Below are 18976 nucleotides of genomic sequence, written 5' to 3'. Positions count from 1 at the left end.
GCAAAAATGAGAGATTTGTCCAGAGAATTAGAAAATGAAGCGTAGGTATGTGTTTTAAAAATAATATAAGTTATTGATTAGAGTCTTTACTATCAAGTTTATAATTTGCTTTGCGTATTAATATAACAAATACTTTGTACAGCTGTCAGGGAGAATATTTGTATTGCAAGTTGTATTTCAAATAATTTGAAATTTCAGGTTTTTCCTGTTGTGTGGAAATAGTAAGAAAAAATGGTCTCATCAAACACAATATCTTTCGATAAAAAAATCCATCGAAATGTTGGCAATAAAGTGCCACGCCTGGATGTGTGAGGAAATTGCCGTTTGAAATATCTTTCTTTGCATAAAATATTATTATATTGTTATTTTCGTTTTTCAAAGTCACTATAATCACTTTTTGAAGAACATTATACTTCCTTTTGTATAAAATAATTTTTCCAGTAATAACGTGTTCCAACTGTGTTTTGTCTCCTCACTAGAGTTTTATTGTAACAGTGTAATTACTTTAATGCTATCTAGATAATTATTTTATTTATTCTTAAGTGATTGAAATTATTTAAGTGATACAGTTTTATACTAATTTACCACATTTTTTCTCTTACACTGGCTTGGACAAGTTTTGTGAAGTTCAGAATTAGAGACAGTGAATTTTCTGACTCTGGCGTAACGATATCAGATGATTTCCACATTGAGCGCTTAAAGCTCTTAGCATCCCTATTTTTTTTGAGCACATGCTGGGGGACGGAGGAAGTGATAAATTGCACCTGTTTCAGAACCTGTCCCGTTTCTAAATTTAATCTCAACATATGGCCCAACAAATTGGAATTATCTCGACTGATCGGAGGATAAGGGAGCAATTTCTCACTTATCCTCTAACTTTCCCTAACATTTTATTATTATTTTCTTTCCATTAATTAGTGGAATAGAATCAGTGGCGGTGGTTTCGGTTTTTTATTTATGACGCAAATGCAGAATTATCGTGCCCAGTTGCTTGTTCTGTGATACATATATATTTTGAAACCAATTAATTCTTCACTGCATTTTTCTCGTTTATTTTGAACATATCCATGAGACCAAAATATAAACCGCAGCCTCAGGTATCACCTCCTTTAAAGGATTTTCTTTGTCTTATTTTATGGACAATGATTTAACCATAATATTCATCTTACTTGTAAGAACACCGTTTACTAAAGTGATTGTATAATACGATTATTATATTCACATTAGGTTTTTCATGCTTTTCACATTCACATGCTTTTACCTTAGCTAAGAACTTTTGTTTTCATTTTTAGGGCAGAAATGAAAATGTAACATCCTTACCAGAATATCTTATCATTGGAAGAGTATTTTTACAGTGAAATCTGGATGCAAAAATAACTACGGTGAAAAAACTTTTGCGGGAGGGAAGAAAATGTATGGCTGCCTTCAATGAGCCAATTTTTTGCAGTAAGAGATAGATTATGCAGCCCTTGCGATCAGGTTTAATCAAAAAACGGATATGAAAGGCAAAACTGGGTCATGAAAAAAGGAATATATAGCAGTTTGATTTCTTCTCCAAAAATTAGCTAAAAAGTATCTAACTATGCAAAGTATTGTGCGAGTTTTATTTCATTTTTTACTTAATTTCACACGGTTCCGCCTGAATTTATTTGATGCACGAGTTTATAATCAATTTATTTTTTATTTGATAAAAAAAGCTTCTTTCTTTTGAACAAAATTGTCTCTAATGGTGATATATTTTCACCCTAAAGCTCCGAAGTTCGTGATCTAATGTATTGCATTCGTGGTTAAAGTGTGTAGGAAATGAGCGTTGCAATTTTACATGAGTGTAAACATCCTGCACGCAATATATATAAGATCCATTAGTTAGCACTTTCTTCGTTGTCTTCCGCTCTAAAAAAATGTATTGCAGGCCAGCTGGAGCAAGTGAATATTGCAACTTTCGATGATGTCGAATATGATTGGGAAGTTCAGATTGCCTGAGAGCATGGCGATGATTTAATCCATAGTTGTGAAGGAAATGTCTCAGCATTTCAATACGTTTCTGATTTAGAATAGATACAGTTGGAAGGTGACTATATTAGGCGTACCTATAAGGAGCTGTTATACAACATATATTGCGCAACTGAAATTGAGCTCTCACAGTTTTTCTTTCATCCAGGCTTCGCCATGACGTCCATTTCATGTCGCATTTAGTATAATACGCAGAAAATAAATTTGAAATGCTCTGATTTTTTCTCCTTGAGTAATAAATGATTTTTCAATAATTTGTCTTACATTTTCAATGAATATTTCATCTCCTAGCATAGATCATGGAAGAAAAGCTGCATGGCTATCCATATTTTATAATGTAAATGGGTACTAACAAGTGCGAAAGGGATTTTATTCGTTATTAACGATAAATAAATCCACCTAATAACTAAACTGTCCAACGAAATACAAGGTTTCGAATATTTAAAGCGTGGAAAATATTCAAAACTTTCTTTTTCTCAAAATAAACTTGATTTGACCCACCTCTCAATGCAAATGCACCGACGTCCGGCATTAGTTTTTCTAGGTGAAGTGAGTACATAGCTGTAATTGGAGGATAGATGGTGAAGGAACATGAATAGCAAACGCGCCAATACAATCTTGCCTCTTTATATTACTTCCCATTCCACCTACCTATGTGCTGAGTGCAACGAGATCCGGAGTTCATATGATGATTGTATACTTCTCAGAACTTAAACGCGGGCTGGATGTAACTTGATTCTCGCATTTCCGTAATTTTTATCATAGTGTTTTTTATAATTATGAAAAGTCTCGAGTTCATATCATTTAAATCCCAAATGCCGGCTAAGATTTTTACCAGTCAAATTCTTTTCAGCAACTTTTTTCAATAACTTTTACTACTTCTGAATGGTGACTTGTTCACCTTTATGAGAAGTACTAATCATCCGGTCTTTTCTGCCGTAAATTATCACATTCTGTGGAAAAATTCTCTCACAATACAAAATCATGGCCTTGGTGGTTAAGCCCTATTTTAAAGATTTAAAATAAATTGACCCCTAATCATTGTTTTTCTTATGGTTTTTATTTTGCCAAAACTTTCCTGGGCCTGGAATTTCGCGCTGAATTATTGATAAAAACGTAAGCTCTGTGTATTTATCCTTCCAAGAAGTTTCGAAATTTCATGTAGGCACTCGCTCGGTAAATGATTCAGACAAGCCATTAATGTTGTGGAAGTTGCAGAGGGAAGCAAACGACTGGGGCGCACTCGATCGGAGACCTTTGAACCTACGGTCGTGAGATGTGTCGGGGCAATTAAGGCGAACGACATTCGGCCAAGAGCTGTTGGGCGATTAATTTTTTGCTGAGATGGAATGGGGAGAAAGTATGGAGACTGTGGGCAGGGAATTTAGGAAAGTCTGGAGGGAAAGGGAGAGACCAATGGAGTAGGCGAAAAAAGAAATTGGAAGTACGGGGCATTTCACTCTGACCCGGAACTGCAATTCATTAAAGGTATCTGGTAGAAAGAAGAGGCATATAAATTGCGGCGAAAAAATATCTATAGTTAATCCATTCGCTCACATGAGTAAAACTTGCTTTTGCTCATTGGGGGATCTACCCACCCCGACCCCCTCGGTCGAGGCCTTCGGCCTTCAAATCACTGTGCCATTTCTTACTATTTTTGTCTGTTGCTTGTTTCTTAAGGATCTTTCTTTTCAGTGATATCTAGGCCACTTAAATTGAATCCTAGGAATGCCAAACTGTTCTTGGCTTCCAGGCTTTCCGACTATAACAAGGTCTAAAGGTTAAGGACTAATGGCTGCCGCAATGCCTTTGATTTTACTGACATGCGTCTCCGCGATATTAAAATTCCTAGTTGCCATTGATTTTATGACATCCAAAAGTGCCCAAAAAGGAGAGGCATCGAAGCAGTTACCAACACTGTAACTAAAAGTTTATGCTTCAACAATTTGTCCTAGGGTTTCAGACGGATTTATAGTGGGTCTATTCTATGACTCTTTGTCATATCTCATCTCGTGAACAACAACAACAACAATGAACGACATGCGGGTCAAGCGGCAAGACGAGGAGTAGCGGCAAAGTGGGTAGCCACTCGGCTTTCATGAGTTCGCGACATCAACAACTCATCTGCGAAAGGACAAGAGATTTTCGTCGTGAAGAGGTCAAGGAGTAGGGATCAGTTCGATGATTACGGTTCTCTTTATTAAAAAAATCGCAATTTTTGATTAAATAACTGTAGTGACATCCGTTTGGGCGAGTTGGAGGGTGGCAGTTACTGATACGAGTAAAAAAAAACTCGTATTGTTGAATTGACACCGAGGAAAAGGTTTTAGGAGGGTCTCTGGGTTTCATTGTAACCTTATCGTGTTTAAAGGGTACGTGGTACATGGGTGTGATGTATTTTGGTGTAGAGGTTGGTCCCAGTGGCTGTATAAACGAATCTTCCTGAGTTTGGAAGATTGGTCAGGGTGGGTAGGCTGTCCCAAAAAACATTTTTTTTTGAAATTTCAAAATCGTCAATCGTCAATCGGATTTTTATCACCCTCGGGTATACAAGGATAGCCAAAAAAATTATCAATAATAGATCAAAAAAAGATTAAAAGATTAGAATTAGATCAAAAGATTATTGATTAGCAACATTTGCTGCAGATTGTGTCCGAATTTCGAAAAATGATAAAAGATGGTACGAGAAAAGAGCTTGTTCAGCTGAAACCTGGCTTTGTTGAATAATTTTCTCAGTAGGTTAACATTTTTAACGATTTCCAAAGTAAAGTTAAGATTGTTTATTACCATATCTGCCGACATGATTTGGTCTACGAAAGGAGTTCAAAATATGAATTCGAGAGAGAGAGAGTCACTGAAGCATGTGAACATGGCGGGCGACCGTGGGTGAGGAGGACAGGTAGGGGAGGGGGACGGCCTCAGCCGTCTGTTGCACCACGTCGCGCGAGCCGCATTGCTTAGCGCCACCCTTGGCGCCAGGCTGCGCGGGCCGCAAAGCCTAAACGGTGAGAGATACGCAAAAACTGACGAAATTTTTGCCCAGAGAACCATAACTTACCCTGATTACCCTTAATTGGACATTTTTTGCGAAATCGTATGACAAATTAAGGGTGTTGGTATTTAGGCGCCTCTCGCTAACTAATTATTTAAAATTTTTCGAAAATATTTTTTTGGCTATCCTTGTATACCCAAGGGTCATCGAAATCCAATTGACGATTTTAAAATTAAAAAAAAAAGTTATTTTGGAACAGCCTAGAGGGTGGGTTCTTGGGTGGGGAGAGATAGGTAGCAAAAGGGAGGAAGAAGTGCCTCTCCCTCGCCAAGTCTTCATTTCTCTGCCTCTCTAAGAACACTTGTAGATGGTGTGTCGGAGGACGCTGCAGCAAGGCGGCAGATGGGTGGCAAGGGTTACTGAGCTATGCGAAGTGACGGTGGTGACTCCAAGCAGGGGGAAGAGGAACAATAAAATGTGTAAAAAAGTGAATTTGTGAAATTCTTAAAAACGAGACTTGTCGATATTGAAATTATTTATGTGAAATCTGCAATGTTTTTTACTCAACCTTGGAATTTTATACTTGCATTGAACAAATTTCTTTGGTACTAGCATGTTTTAATTATAGATGTCAAGCACTAATTTTTTTATGTAAAGAACAACGCAGGTGCTTCAGTTGATTATTAAATGCACGAGTATTATATTCAGTCAGATACACTTCAAATATTCGGTATCGCGCATGAGGAAATATTTAGACAATCCGAAGGATTTAAATTATCTCATCAGATTTCTGACCAATTTTCATAACCTTTGGAAATTTAAGGCAAGCCAAAAGCCGACGTGGTACCCAATGGTAATAAATAATGTTAACTGCCCCGTTTATGACGCTAAGGAAACATGTCAAGAATGAATAGGTATCCTCGGGAAATTTTTTGGATGAAACTTAGGACTTTAAAAGTACGGTGCGACTTAATGGGCCGTTCACTTTTTATAGTCGAAGGAATAAAACTCCATCAGGGGGAGTTAGTGGAAACTGCGCTCAAGTCATAAGGTATAAAACGCGTGGGATCAAGTAAGGCAAATTAAACTTCTAAATGGGGAGGTAAAAATTGAACGCCGTTTTGATGCGAAACGACGAACTTTTGCTCATGCGCTAATTGCGTGTCAATTTTCGGGTCAACCACCAGCTCGGATTGCACCAGCTGAGTTTTTTTGTAGACTCGTTGACGCGATTTATGTCGGCGCATTGTTCCTATTGGAGTGAAAAAGAAGAGCTCTGGAAAATTTGCAATGTTTCTCTTGCTTTCATGAATATTTCCTTGTTCCTACGCTAGCCATATCTAGGTAGACATACTCGATCCATATTCAGGCAGAATTCTCTGAGTAGTCGAATAAGGAATTTATCATACCGGTGATCATATGATCAAGTATGTTGACCCTTTCGAACAGTCCAAGAAGCTGCACACACGGCAGGAAAACCATTATTTAATCCATATGTCCTCATCATCATCATCATCATTAGTCAACAATCCTAAGATTGGTTTGACGCAGCTCTCCATTTCTCTCTCCTATCCGCTAATCTCTTCATAGCTACATATTTATTCTCTTTTACATCCTTTATAACCTGTCCGATATAACTCATTCGGGGCCGTCCCTTGCTCTTTTTCCCTTCCACTTGTCCTTCAACGATTGTCTTCATCAGACCATCGTGCCTCAAAATGTGGCCAATTAAGTTGTCCCTTCTTCTGCTTAATGTTTCTAGGAGGCTTCTCTTTTCTCCTACTCTCCTTAGCACTTCATGGTTACTCACACGGTCAATCCATTTTATCTTCATCATTCTTCGGTAGCACCACATTTCGAATGCTTCACTCTTGACTTCTCTGCTGCTGTCAACGTCCAAGCCTCACTTCCATAGAGAAACATACTCCATATGTAGCATCTGATGAATTGTTTCCTTACTTCTATGCTGGTATTTTCAGCTGTAGCATAGAAGTAAGGAAACAATTCATCAGATGCTACATGTGTGACCGTGTGAGTAACCATGAAGTGCTAAGGAGAGAAGGAGAAAAGAGAAGCCTCCTAGAAACATTAAGCAGAAGAAGGGACAACTTAATTGGCCACATTTTGAGGCACGATGGTCTGATGAAGACAATCGTTGAAGGACAAGTGGAAGGGAAAAAGGGCAAGGGACGGCCCCGAATGAGTTATGAGATCTTATTTAGGTCCCAAGGTAAAAGGTACAAGGATTCGTCGGAGTATTGTTGTCCAGTAAGTAGACGAATATATCATAAAGAGTAGAGCTTTTCTTTATTTTTCCCTTTCCCCTACACCGTTCAGTATCATTCATCCCCTTTCATCTTTCTTTATTGTGAGCATTTCCATTTAGCTAACATTTAACACCCCATTGAGATTCCTCAATGGGAATCTTCTCATCTGTATTGATGGTCCTCCCTACTCAATTTCATATCATACCTTGGCGCGCTTGCGAAAACATGTCGGGTGTAAAAACTAGGGATGGAGGGATCTAGGATTTTTTCGGAACCCGATTCGGATCGGATCCTAGATTGTCGGAACCGGATCTTTCGGATCGGATATTTTCGGATCCAAACGCATTTTCAAATTCCTGCTATTAAATGAAGTGATTATTCAAGTTCATTCTCGGTACATACAATAAATGGAATGCTTTTTAGATTTTCATACACATTTTAACATTTTTATTAACTAAAAATCATTTTTATGGGCTTTCAAATTGTTTTTTTAAAAACATCTTTACATGCTCAAGACAAACTGTAACGCTTGGGTTGAGAAATTAAAATAGGAAATATCTTCGGATAAACCACTGACCAGTGGCGTAGTGACAGGGGAAATCTGGGGGGCCCGGACCACCCGAAATATGAAAACACAATTACTTTCCTTCATACAGGGAAAAAAACATTGAAAAATCATGAATTTACAATAGATTTCTTTAAAAAATGAAGTTTTTTTTTCGATTATGAAGGGTGTTGGAATAAGTTTGAAACCCTCTACCTTGTACCCTGTTGTTTAAAAACTTTTCCCTCTGGTTTTGGACCCCCTAAAGAAATTCCTGGCTACCCTACTGCCATCGGGTGAATTTAAATTTTCCTCAGGCACGTTTCCCCCGAATTTTGTCACTTTCTCATTGCATACCGACTTCTGTTTCACCCGAAAATGCTTCAGTATGGTGAGGTGAATTTAGCACTTCCTCGCGATAATTTCACGCCACAGTGCACGCACATGGCATACATTGGTTCTCATTATCTAAACAGAAATGTTTCTACACAACGAAAGACATTATTATCAGTTTATAATTAAATTAAATTGCAACTGCGCAATCAGCAACACAATTAACGGTATTTAAAACAGCATTAACGTCACGTGCGACGAGGTGCTCGACCGCTCAGCATGAGGAAGGGTTGGGCAGCAGGAGCGCGTAAAGGAGAGGTGGAGGGGAAGGAGCGCGCTCCGTCCAAATTTCATGCAACCAGGCTACAAATAAGGGAGTCAAGGACGAGCAAGTCACATCTTGCTTCAGTGACGTCGTTGCCTTCGAAGCGAAGCCGGGCGAACTATGTGATATATGCTGTTGGCGTTTCCAATCCGTCTCTACTTGTTTGAGGGGTTAATGCTGCGCTTGTTTCCTTGGAAATTGTGCTGTTTGGACAATGTTGCATATTAGTATAGTCTAATTGTAAATAGAAAACTTAGTGGCAATCAATTAGAGCTGAAAAATAAACAGAAATATCGTCAGAAATGTGTCGCGTTTGGTCCAATTCTTTTTAAAATCTCGTGCCTGTCATCTAATTGTCGAAGCTATCGAGACATCTTCGGGCCTAGAAAGTCACTCACCTAGCATTTTGTCGTTTATAAACAGAGAATTGAAGCAGGTAGCCCAAAAAAGGTCAGCTGGTGAGAAGGGGTAGGAATGGAACACGCATCAATTCTTCTCGTGTAATTTGATACTTTCCTTAGAAGGCAATGATTTGTGGTCTGTGTGATTTCGGAAACAAAAAAAAACAACAACAGAGGCACGGGCTGATGGGCGGCCGAGGGAGGTTTTCTGAAGTCTGCGACGTAGGTACTTTCGACGTGGTTATTATCATACGACGCTGAGATTCCCCCCATGATTGTTCAATCTCTTGGGAAGAGTCACACTATGTGCCAGTCGTGTTTTGCCGTTTTAATTTTCCACGGCTGAAATTCTGCTACGTAACCTCTGAGAGAGCTTTCAAACCAAACAGTTCATGAGTAGGACAAGTGTGGCATGCGACGGAGCATTCGAAGAGAATTCACATAAGTTATAATTTAAATTTCGGATCCAGATCCGATGTCTTCCGCGACTTTGGATCCGATGTACCCGATGAAGAACAATATCCGCAGATATTTGGATCCGAGGTATCCGATCCGACCATCCCTAGTAAAGACTAATGGTTATGTTCTGATATAAAATATCGAGTTAGTTGCTTTCTTTAAGGCTTCCTTTTAATGGCAAAAGTAACCTCAGAAGATGACTCTTTCATCCTCCTCGCGTTGAGTATCTGCTTTTCCTTCTAGGGTAAAGGTATTACCTTGAGGAATTTTGCAATGACTTTTGGGAGTTGTGATGATTGATGTAAGAAAATATTACTGAAGAAGGCATGTTATAGAAGGCCAATTTCCTTCAAACAACATTCAGCATCCCTGAGGATGAACCCCGAGTTGAAGCTTATAATTTCGGCAGATGCAAAGTTTCTCAAGTTGAAGATATTAACCCACGTAATTATTATCGCTTATATAAATATTCTATCTTCAAGGATTATCCACAGATATGTACTATAATACACTTTCAGCAGATGCAGATGGCCAATTCTTAGCCAAATTTATCTTATGGTCATGTATTTTATCCTATTTTTCCTGATCTTTGCCCATCTTACACGGCTCCCTTTTGTTAACACGACGCCCTGAAATATTTAAAAAATATTTGTGAGTATAAAATTATTAATCTATGCGATTTTTCTATAGGACAGAATTCATCACATGCTGTTATTGCAGCTTAATTTTTTCACGTTAAAGATAGTAAAGATGAGATTTACGAAGGATTACTTTAGTTTTATGCTTGTTTTATTAATAAATACAGTATGTGGCTTTAAAAATTTTCTTTCGTACTGGAAGCACATGGCGTTTGTGAATCATTTTAGGTTCAAAATGTTTTGGTATTAAAATTGAATTTTCGTGTCCTTGTGCTCTCATTTAACCCGGCAGTGGTCGCGTGGGGTGTCCCAGACACCCCAGCCTTATAAAAGCGCGATTTTTTCTTGCCGTTTTGACTGCTTTGATCTGTACCTTCCTCTAGCTGAGTTTTTAAGCTTTCTGAAGACACATGTGAAATATGATTATAATATCACCACAAGTTTTTAAACAAAATTACTTTCGTCAAAGCTCTGCAGAGTGGGGTGCGTTAGACACCCCACGCGACCTTTCTCGTTACGATTTTCCTCATAAGTTTTTTTGTCACCTAAATGTTTTCAGCCATTTGAATTTCATTTGATTATTACTATTTCTGAAACTCACAATGAAAGTTGTCTTTCTATGTTTACATGAATAAATATTTACGCATGGGTAGATTTTAGTGGCTATATTCGCATAAACAAATTCAATGTTAGTTACATCCAGTTTCTCAATTTCTATTTATATGTAGTTAGTATAGTATGTCGGTAAGGATGGGGTAACTAAATGGAATACGCAGGCACCAAGACCAAATGTCAGAACATCAAGAAGTAACATTGTTACTCAGAGGAGTGGGATTATTGGCAACAAAAATGGGTTCAGAACACCAATAGACTGTTTTCGTGCAATGTTTGATGAACGAATGATAGAGCGTATTGTAAGTTGCACCAATATTCAGATACAAAAAGTAGCTAAAAATTATTCTCGTGAAAGAGATGCTAGCAAAACAGACATGGAAGAAATTGAATGCCTGATTGGCATTTTACTTTTCGCCGGGGCAAATAAATCTGGGAGACAGAATTTATTGGATTTGTGGGATCGCAGTGGACTAGGGGTGGAACTATGCTATTCTTCAATGAGCCATCACAGATTTCTCTTTCTCCTTCGGTGTCTTCGTTTTGACGACCTCAATACTAGAATGGAGAGAATAAAGGCAGACAAATTAGCAGCAATTAGGGATATATTTCAGATATTTGTTGCTAATATACAACAGCATTACAGAATTGGACTATTTGCCACAGTTGATGAGCAATTGGTTCCTTTTCGGGGAAGGTGTTCATTTAGACAATATTTACCCTCCAAGCCCGCAAAATACGGCATCAAAATTTTTGCCCTGGTAGATTCGAGTGTATTCTACACTTTGAACTTAGAGATTTACGCAGGACGGCAACCAGAGGGTCCGTTTTTTGTCGATAACAGTCCGAAAGAGGTGGTAAAGCGAATGGTTTCTCCTATAATCGGAAGTGGGAGAAACATCACAGTAGATAATTGGTTCACTAGTATTCCGTTAGCAGAGGAAATGAGAAGCAATAATTTGACGCTTGTGGGAACAGTGCGCAAGAATAAAAGGGAATTACCACCGGATATAGTGAATGTAAGAGAGAGAGAAGAAAATAGCAGCTTATTCTGCTTTAGGAAGAATATAGCTTTGGTTTCGTACGTCCCAAAAAAATCAAAAAATGTCATTTTATTATCAACAATGCACAGCAGAATTTCTATCGACGAATCCACGGGAAATAAAAGGAAGCCGGAAATATTGACCTTTTACAATTCAACTAAAGGAGGGGTAGACACAGTAGATGAAATGTGCAGCACCTATTGTACCAACAGAAACACCAGGAGATGGCCAATGACTGTTTTATTTCATTTGCTAAACACTGCTGGCATCAATGCATTCATTATGTTTAGGGATACCAATCCTAATTCAAAATTGCGGAGGAGAAGTTTTCTTCGTGAGATAGCTCGATCCTTAACTTTACCATACATAAAAAGGAGATCAAAAATAAGCACGATTCCCAGAGGGCTGAGAAGAAAAGTAGAGAAATATGCGCAAAACGAGTCTGATTGTGAGGAAAAGAAAGAGGAGGAAGTGAAGAAAAAAGTTGGAAGATGCGTTCTTTGCCCTAGAAGTAAAGATATAAAAACAAAAATTTGTTGTGAATTATGTAAGAAATTAATGTGTGGTAAGCATTTGTTGAAAATTTGCAGTGACTGCTTAAAGTAAATAAATAGTGAACATGAATAATTTCCAACTATGTATCTTTCAATTCAATAAAACTTTTCAGTAGCATGAAATTTGACTGTTGTTGAAGATTGTAGAATAATTTAGTTAACCCTTCCAATGTTGCATGGCAATTCTGAAAGGAGTAATTTAATAGCTAAAAGCAATCGTATACTCATTGTAAATTTTTGGCCTCTAGAATACATGTAGGGAAATCGATTAATTATTGGTAAGTAGTGTTTACCCATGGCAAATAGAAGTCAATGATAAATTTTTGTTAATAAAAGAATAATGCCATATATAATGAGAAACAGTGATAGATTTTATAAAATCACATGCCATTTCTGCTAATCTCAATATATTTCGATTGTATTCCTAGGCTAACGACGAAAAACTAAATTTTGGTTATTTCATGGAGGAATTCGAAAAGCCAACTTCGGGTGTTCAGAATTATTGACATAAAAAATTAAAAGTTAAGTTAATGATTTTAAATACTGATTATATCAATTATCAAATACGCAAAATAAATGTTAATTTATGAAAAATATGCATTTTTACGAAAAAAATAGACAAAAATCATTTGGGGTGTCAGGGACACCCCACGCGACCACTCACGTTGGGAAAATGGGCGCGACTACCGCCGGGTTAACTCGGCCATAGAAATACTCTTGAATTTTACATCCAATCAGCACAGAATAAATTAAATAAGAAGCCTCGAAAACCGCATAAATAACTTTAAAAGTTGTATTCATATCGTTTATCTGCATTAAGTACGTCCTTTTCTTTTTTCCAGGGATCGTGTCTACAGGTTGAATTTGAGCGACATTAGCCACAGCAGCTGCGAGGTAAGTGCCTTTTTGGGTCTAGTTTACGTGCGAGCTTTAGTTGAATGGTTCACTAGTTTATTATCACTCATTTTTTGACAGTTTATTTGAACCCTCCCCTGTCAGCATCTGTAACACTCCCATTGAGATAATTTTTATTTAGGAAGAATGGAGATCGATGACCAAACGATGAATAATCATATTAAAAGTCACATACTTGTCCACTGCAATTTAATTTAATTTTATAAATAAAGTTTGTTTCCAATGAAGGCCTTTTCCGGCTTTTAATTTTGAACCCAAGTCCAGGAAAAAATTCATTCTCGACCACTAATAAGATACTTACGCCAATAAATTAAATTTATAATGGGTGTGCTAACGTTAAATGTAATATCATTGGTTTTAAATAATTTTTGTCTCACGACCGAAAAAGGCAAATTTTTCAGCACATACGAGTGATATTGAGTAAAAAAATGAAAAAAACCTATTGCTAATATTATTTTTAGTAGAAATGAAATAAACGTCTGCATGAATGAGCTTGTGGTAAATTTATTTTGAATGGACACTACGCCCATTAAATCTCCGGCGTGTTACTTTTATGTAATTAACTATTAGTGTTTTCAGTTTTCATTTATCGGTGAACTATCATTTCAAACTCCACCTTGTCAATTGTAATATTTTGTGGATTCGTTCTTCATGCGTATTTACCTGCACAAGGCTTAATAAGGAAATCCCAGCTATTCACATGCCTTTTTTGCATTGCATATGCCATCACGTAAATGACTGTAGGTGCCTTGCCATCTAAGAACCGTACAAATCCCTCGTACTTACATTAGTGGTATTTTCAGTTCCCGTTCAGTTGATACAGTCTCTCTCCTATTTAGTCTTCGGCGGAAATTTATAACCAAGGGAAGAAAGTAAGCCAAGGCGTCAGTGCTGATCAATGGCAACATGAACTGTAATAGCTATTTTCCAAACCGCTGCGACCGTTAGTGATGATAATAACCGTTATGATGCTCTGCTAGCGTCACCCAGTGACTTATGTTCCTTTTGACCATAAACCACCTGCCACTCTTCTGTTCTTGTTACCACTGGTTTTATCGTCTCTCTCCCCTTTCGCCTCCAAGTAACTTCACCGTCAAAACTCGGCCTCTTCGATCCCTTAACTACTTCCTCTTACCTTTCCCCCGCCCCCTAAGGGCCCTGTGCTCTCAACTCCCTCTCCATAATTACTCCATCCCTTTTCTCTTTCCACATATCATAATGCTTGTTCCCCTGAATACCATGAAAACCGCATTCTCACTCTCGCTACAAATCCAGATTTCAAGCCTCGTGTTTTGGAGCTGGGGGGCACACATTATAATTAAGCGGTGGTGGATCCCTTCTACACCATGAACACCTGCGACAAAACCACATCGATAAGTTGATAAATAATGCGTTTCCTAATGAAATGACAAATTCGTCTCTCCCTCGGTCTTCCGCATGGCTGGTTTGAGGATTTGGGTACTTTCTTTTACAGTTTGCCAAGGTGTATTTTCATGCATAAAAATAATGGTTGATGTTTAAATATTGCTATTTACCTTTGTTTAGGTTTCAATTCATTATTGGAGACTTACAGCTCAGTACTTCTCAGTTTATTGTCTTAATTTGTTTCTACAATTTTTCTCTGGCTATTCATATCAAATATCATTACAAAAGTACTTATCAACTCTAAACAAGTATCCAAGGAGTAATCAAAGACATGTGGGTTTGAAATGGAGAATTGGCATTCTAATATGTACATTTCAACTCTCCCCCTCAATTTTGCTGCGGTATTCAGAATTGGGACTTACCTCTACAATTCGCTGCTCTGCATACAAACATGTTATTTTTGACAACGGCCTGTCCGGTGGTACCTCCGGGCGTAATTGGCGTAATGTGTGTGGGACAAAGAAGTATTCGGTGCTGTGATGAACAAAATTTCAAGATACCATATGACTGTTGAAATTGGCTCTGGCATTGACACACAAAAATTAAATCACTATTGATGTCTAACGAGGTTCTGAGTGGTAGATATTTTTAATGTTAATTTGACTATTTTGGCATTTTTCATGAAGTTTGAAAACTTCAACGCAGTACATTCTTGCTATGGCTACTAATCTATTTCCACGGGAATTAGGAAAAACGAAAGTAAAGTTTAATTATTCAATGGCAAGCGTTAGGTAAGAAACGTTAACATATGCACCCAGTAGTCTTCTTCAACTTTCTTATTTATGGGCACCGTAATTTCATCATAATTACTCCATTTTATCATAAATAGCGTCCCCATCATTGGCGTAATATCTGGCATAGATTTAAATTGAGTTAAAATTGATAAAAAAAATATAAGTGTACATGCTTGTTAAGTGCCTCTGCTTTAGTTTATATATGGCATATACATAACCAAAAAGGGCTGTCATAATTGCAGGTATGAAGATATAGGCCTAGACTTTCTGTAGGGCTAGCTACTCATGCAATCTTTTCAATGAATAAGATCTCGTCATCTACAGCTTAATGTGACTACGCGGGCCACACTTTTAGTGGCCCGCGATCATTCCGTATAGACTAATTGAGTTTAAATTTAATTCTTTTACTATATCAAGTTAGGATGCCAAGCCATTAGTGCCAATTTTTATTAAAAATAGTAAGATTATAAAATTTTTGTTTTTCAAAATAGCTTTTCGGATAAGTTTTCTATTATCTTCTCTTGCTTCATGTTATGCTGTCCCAAACCAGCCCTGTAGTGTAATTGCTGCCACTCCTACGCTTCCCCTCATTTAATCCTGCCTCGTGTCTTTCCCCCCCCCACTATCACCCTCCATTTCCTGAGCATTATTCATCCTCCCCCTGCCAACTCCAGAACCACCCTCAAATCTTCTCCTTTCCCTTTTTCGGCCCTCCTTCGTCGTCTACTTTCCTATCATCCTATCCTATCTTTTTTTTCTCTCCAGCACTCCTTATTTCTCAATCACTTCTGTTTTCCCCATCCTGTGCTTTCTCCTTTTACGCTATCCTGCATTCCCTTCGTATCACCAGTCTTTTGGACTTCTCTCCAAAAAGAAAAAATATCAAAGAAATAGGACTGTGCTTAATGCAAAAAGCTATAACAATGTTTTATATACATATTTATTCATTTTTGTTAACGGATCATTGCCCAAATTCTGTTATAAAGCAAATTAAGGTGTATCTGTGAAATTTTCATTCATCGGAACACTTGTTACTTAAATGGAAGGAGAGATGAAAAGTACTCATTTTCATAGGTGATACAAGTAGTAGAAGTCTGGATAAATACTGCTTTGAATCAGGTTTTAAAATACGTGACACCCTTGAATAACAATACGGGAACTATTATCTGTAACCTTTAGTTCATAGGCTCCTTCCTTGCATTTTTACCCTTGATTTACCGCGAGGGCCTAAACCCCAGCGTAATTTATATCATAAATAAACATATAGAATATGAAACCACTAACTAACATAAAACAATCATAGCATCTCATTCCATTCATCACAATATCTCAATTACCTAAGCAAATGTGAAACATCATTATGAGCAAACAACCACATCTTTACCCATTTGCAATATCTGTAGGTATACATTCATTTCGTCAGTTATGTATTTTGGTAACTCACAGTAAATTTTCGGTCCCAAGAATAGGTAACTTTGTTTAAATACTTCTGATCTTGGTCTTGGTATGTGAAAAGCATTAAAATGTCGGAGATAATGAGATATTGGTAAGTTCTTTTCGCCACCTCTAATATAAAATACTCTAAGGACCTCAAAGGTAAGATGTTTATTTTTTTGAATAGGGAAAGGGAATGAGTTAAGTTTGATGCCCTCAGCATTACCCTTATCACCTTTTTCTGAGATACCAGGAGTGGTTGCAAATTAGTAGAGTTGCATAGTTTGATACAATCACTTCACAAGAAGCAGACATGGTAGTGCTAAAAGAGCAATTAGCCAATAAACGAATCATGTCCCCATCTCACTGCCTCCTGCTCTTCTTTCTGCTATAGCGATCCTTATTCCCCTCACTTAAAAGTACATGCAGCTGTCGAGGAGAGAAGTGAGATCAGTTTTGTTTACCCATTAATTCTAAACTTTTTAACCAAATGACCTGATCCATGTCCCCACTAACACACGTAATTGTGGTTGCTTCAATTCTGCAGGGAAGCGAATTCCATTGGTTGGAATTCAAGCCGCAGCATTGGAAAGTAGGCTCCCTCTCCAGGGGGTTATTTGCTTCGAGTTTTGGGGTCTTTTGAAACATCCGAAGTTTCTTAGAGGAGGCGATTTGGGTTGGGTCTATCATGGAAGACTATGTAGTGGAGTGAGGAGTCTACAGTCTTTATTGATAGTTCTCCCTTTCTTCACCAACGCCTCGATCCATGGCATCCTGTCTTCCCTATAACCCTGTGCCCTAGCACGTTTGTGAGCCCTGGATCTTGCCAAGCCGGCCATGAAAGAGACAGTCTCCCTCTTTGACATCTCGTTAGGAAAACACTAGGATCCACCATAAATGGTCACCATACGGTGTGAGTTGGCTGCCGATCGCCTCCTATAATATTCTCGTCTTGCATCGCCGCACTTCGCAAAACTTCTTCTTCCTAAAAGTGCTCCTGCTGCCCTGTATCCAAGGATCTTGGTCTTTCTTTTATCATTAATTATGTCTCTTTTCCTCCCCTTGATTCTTCTTCCTACATTATCATTACTATCGGTCTCAATATCTATACCGAGAGTTCAAAATTGCTTGAATTTATACTCAATATTAAATCTTAATTTAACTCCCCTTATTTACTGGCGCTTCATTTTAATAGCCATTGACTAATTTGCGCCGAGGAGACCGTGGATCAGTATGGACGCCGGCGCGAGCCGCACACCTCTTAAAATACATCCTGATGGCGCTGTATCTGTTTTATGGGCGCACATGTTCAGTATAAATTCTTCAGTCCCCTCTTCCGCCACACAGCTCTTCAGCACAACTAGCTTGCCTTTCTCTATGGTAGTACGCAGGGAAAATACCAGCGTTCGAACTACAACTTGATTTATTTGGCGGCCAGCTAGTATCCAGAGACTGCATTAAATTCTTCTCTTGCATTGCAGCGCTAAGCCGAGCTATCCACTCCATTCACTACTCCTGCTGCTAAACAGCCATCGTCACTGATGCGAATTTTCCGAAATTCCTGGCCAAAACTCCAAAAAAGAAGAGTGTTTTGGAATTTTCTCGTTATTCCTCGCTGAAACTTGATAAACAGAGATGTTGTAAGCATGTCTAATCACGATTACACCGAGAGCAGACAGCAGCCAATTTAGAAAAAATTTAACGGCAAGGAGTAGGAAAACGGACCAGAAAGCTCAAGTTCTTAATTCCAGGAGAAGCTGGCCATCAAAGAAATAAAATCAGCATTTAATATCTGAGGGTCACTTAAGTAACTCTATGTTGCATATTTAGTACAAACATTGAAGTACACATTTGTTATCTTCTCATTTACTTCTCCCCCCTCTTCCAAACTTCCTCGTCCATCCACATTCTCATCCCTTCTATCACCCGCACACAGTAACCGCACATAGCGGATTGTGCCGCAAGCCCCTTTATGCACATAAATTTGCGTCAACTATGCCGAAAAACCCTCTAACACTTAGAGACTCTCCCGCAGTCCCTTGCTGGTAGTCTTTCACCCCTTTCACTCCTCCCACCACCACAGCCCACCCCCTTGACGCGTGCACCAACTCCGCCCCTCTCTCCCCCCGATGTTCTGCCCAGGACCGCAACCAACGACTCCACCCGACGCACAAGTATGCGCTTCTTTGACCAACGTGTGCGCATGAGTGGAGATTTAGTGCGTGCTTACGGCGGTTGGGTGAGTGCGAGTACATTTTCCGTCCCTTGTACCAAAGGACTCCGATGT

At 38.4% G+C, this 18976-nt stretch overlaps 1 protein-coding gene across 1 annotated transcript in view; it reads left to right on the top strand.

The window, feature by feature from the left end:
- LOC124154637 (semaphorin-2A-like) overlaps positions 1-18976 on the top strand; it is a 584917-nt gene that overhangs the window by 443963 nt on the left and 121978 nt on the right. The window contains exon 3 of the mRNA XM_046528480.1: positions 13024-13075. Within this exon, the coding sequence (XP_046384436.1) occupies positions 13024-13075 (52 nt within the window). The remainder of the gene's footprint in view (positions 1-13023; positions 13076-18976) is intronic.

This window comes from Ischnura elegans, chromosome 2 (assembly GCF_921293095.1).
Source record: "Ischnura elegans chromosome 2, ioIscEleg1.1, whole genome shotgun sequence".
Lineage (NCBI taxonomy): Eukaryota > Metazoa > Arthropoda > Insecta > Odonata > Coenagrionidae > Ischnura > Ischnura elegans.
This window is presented reverse-complemented; position numbering and strand designations above follow the sequence as displayed.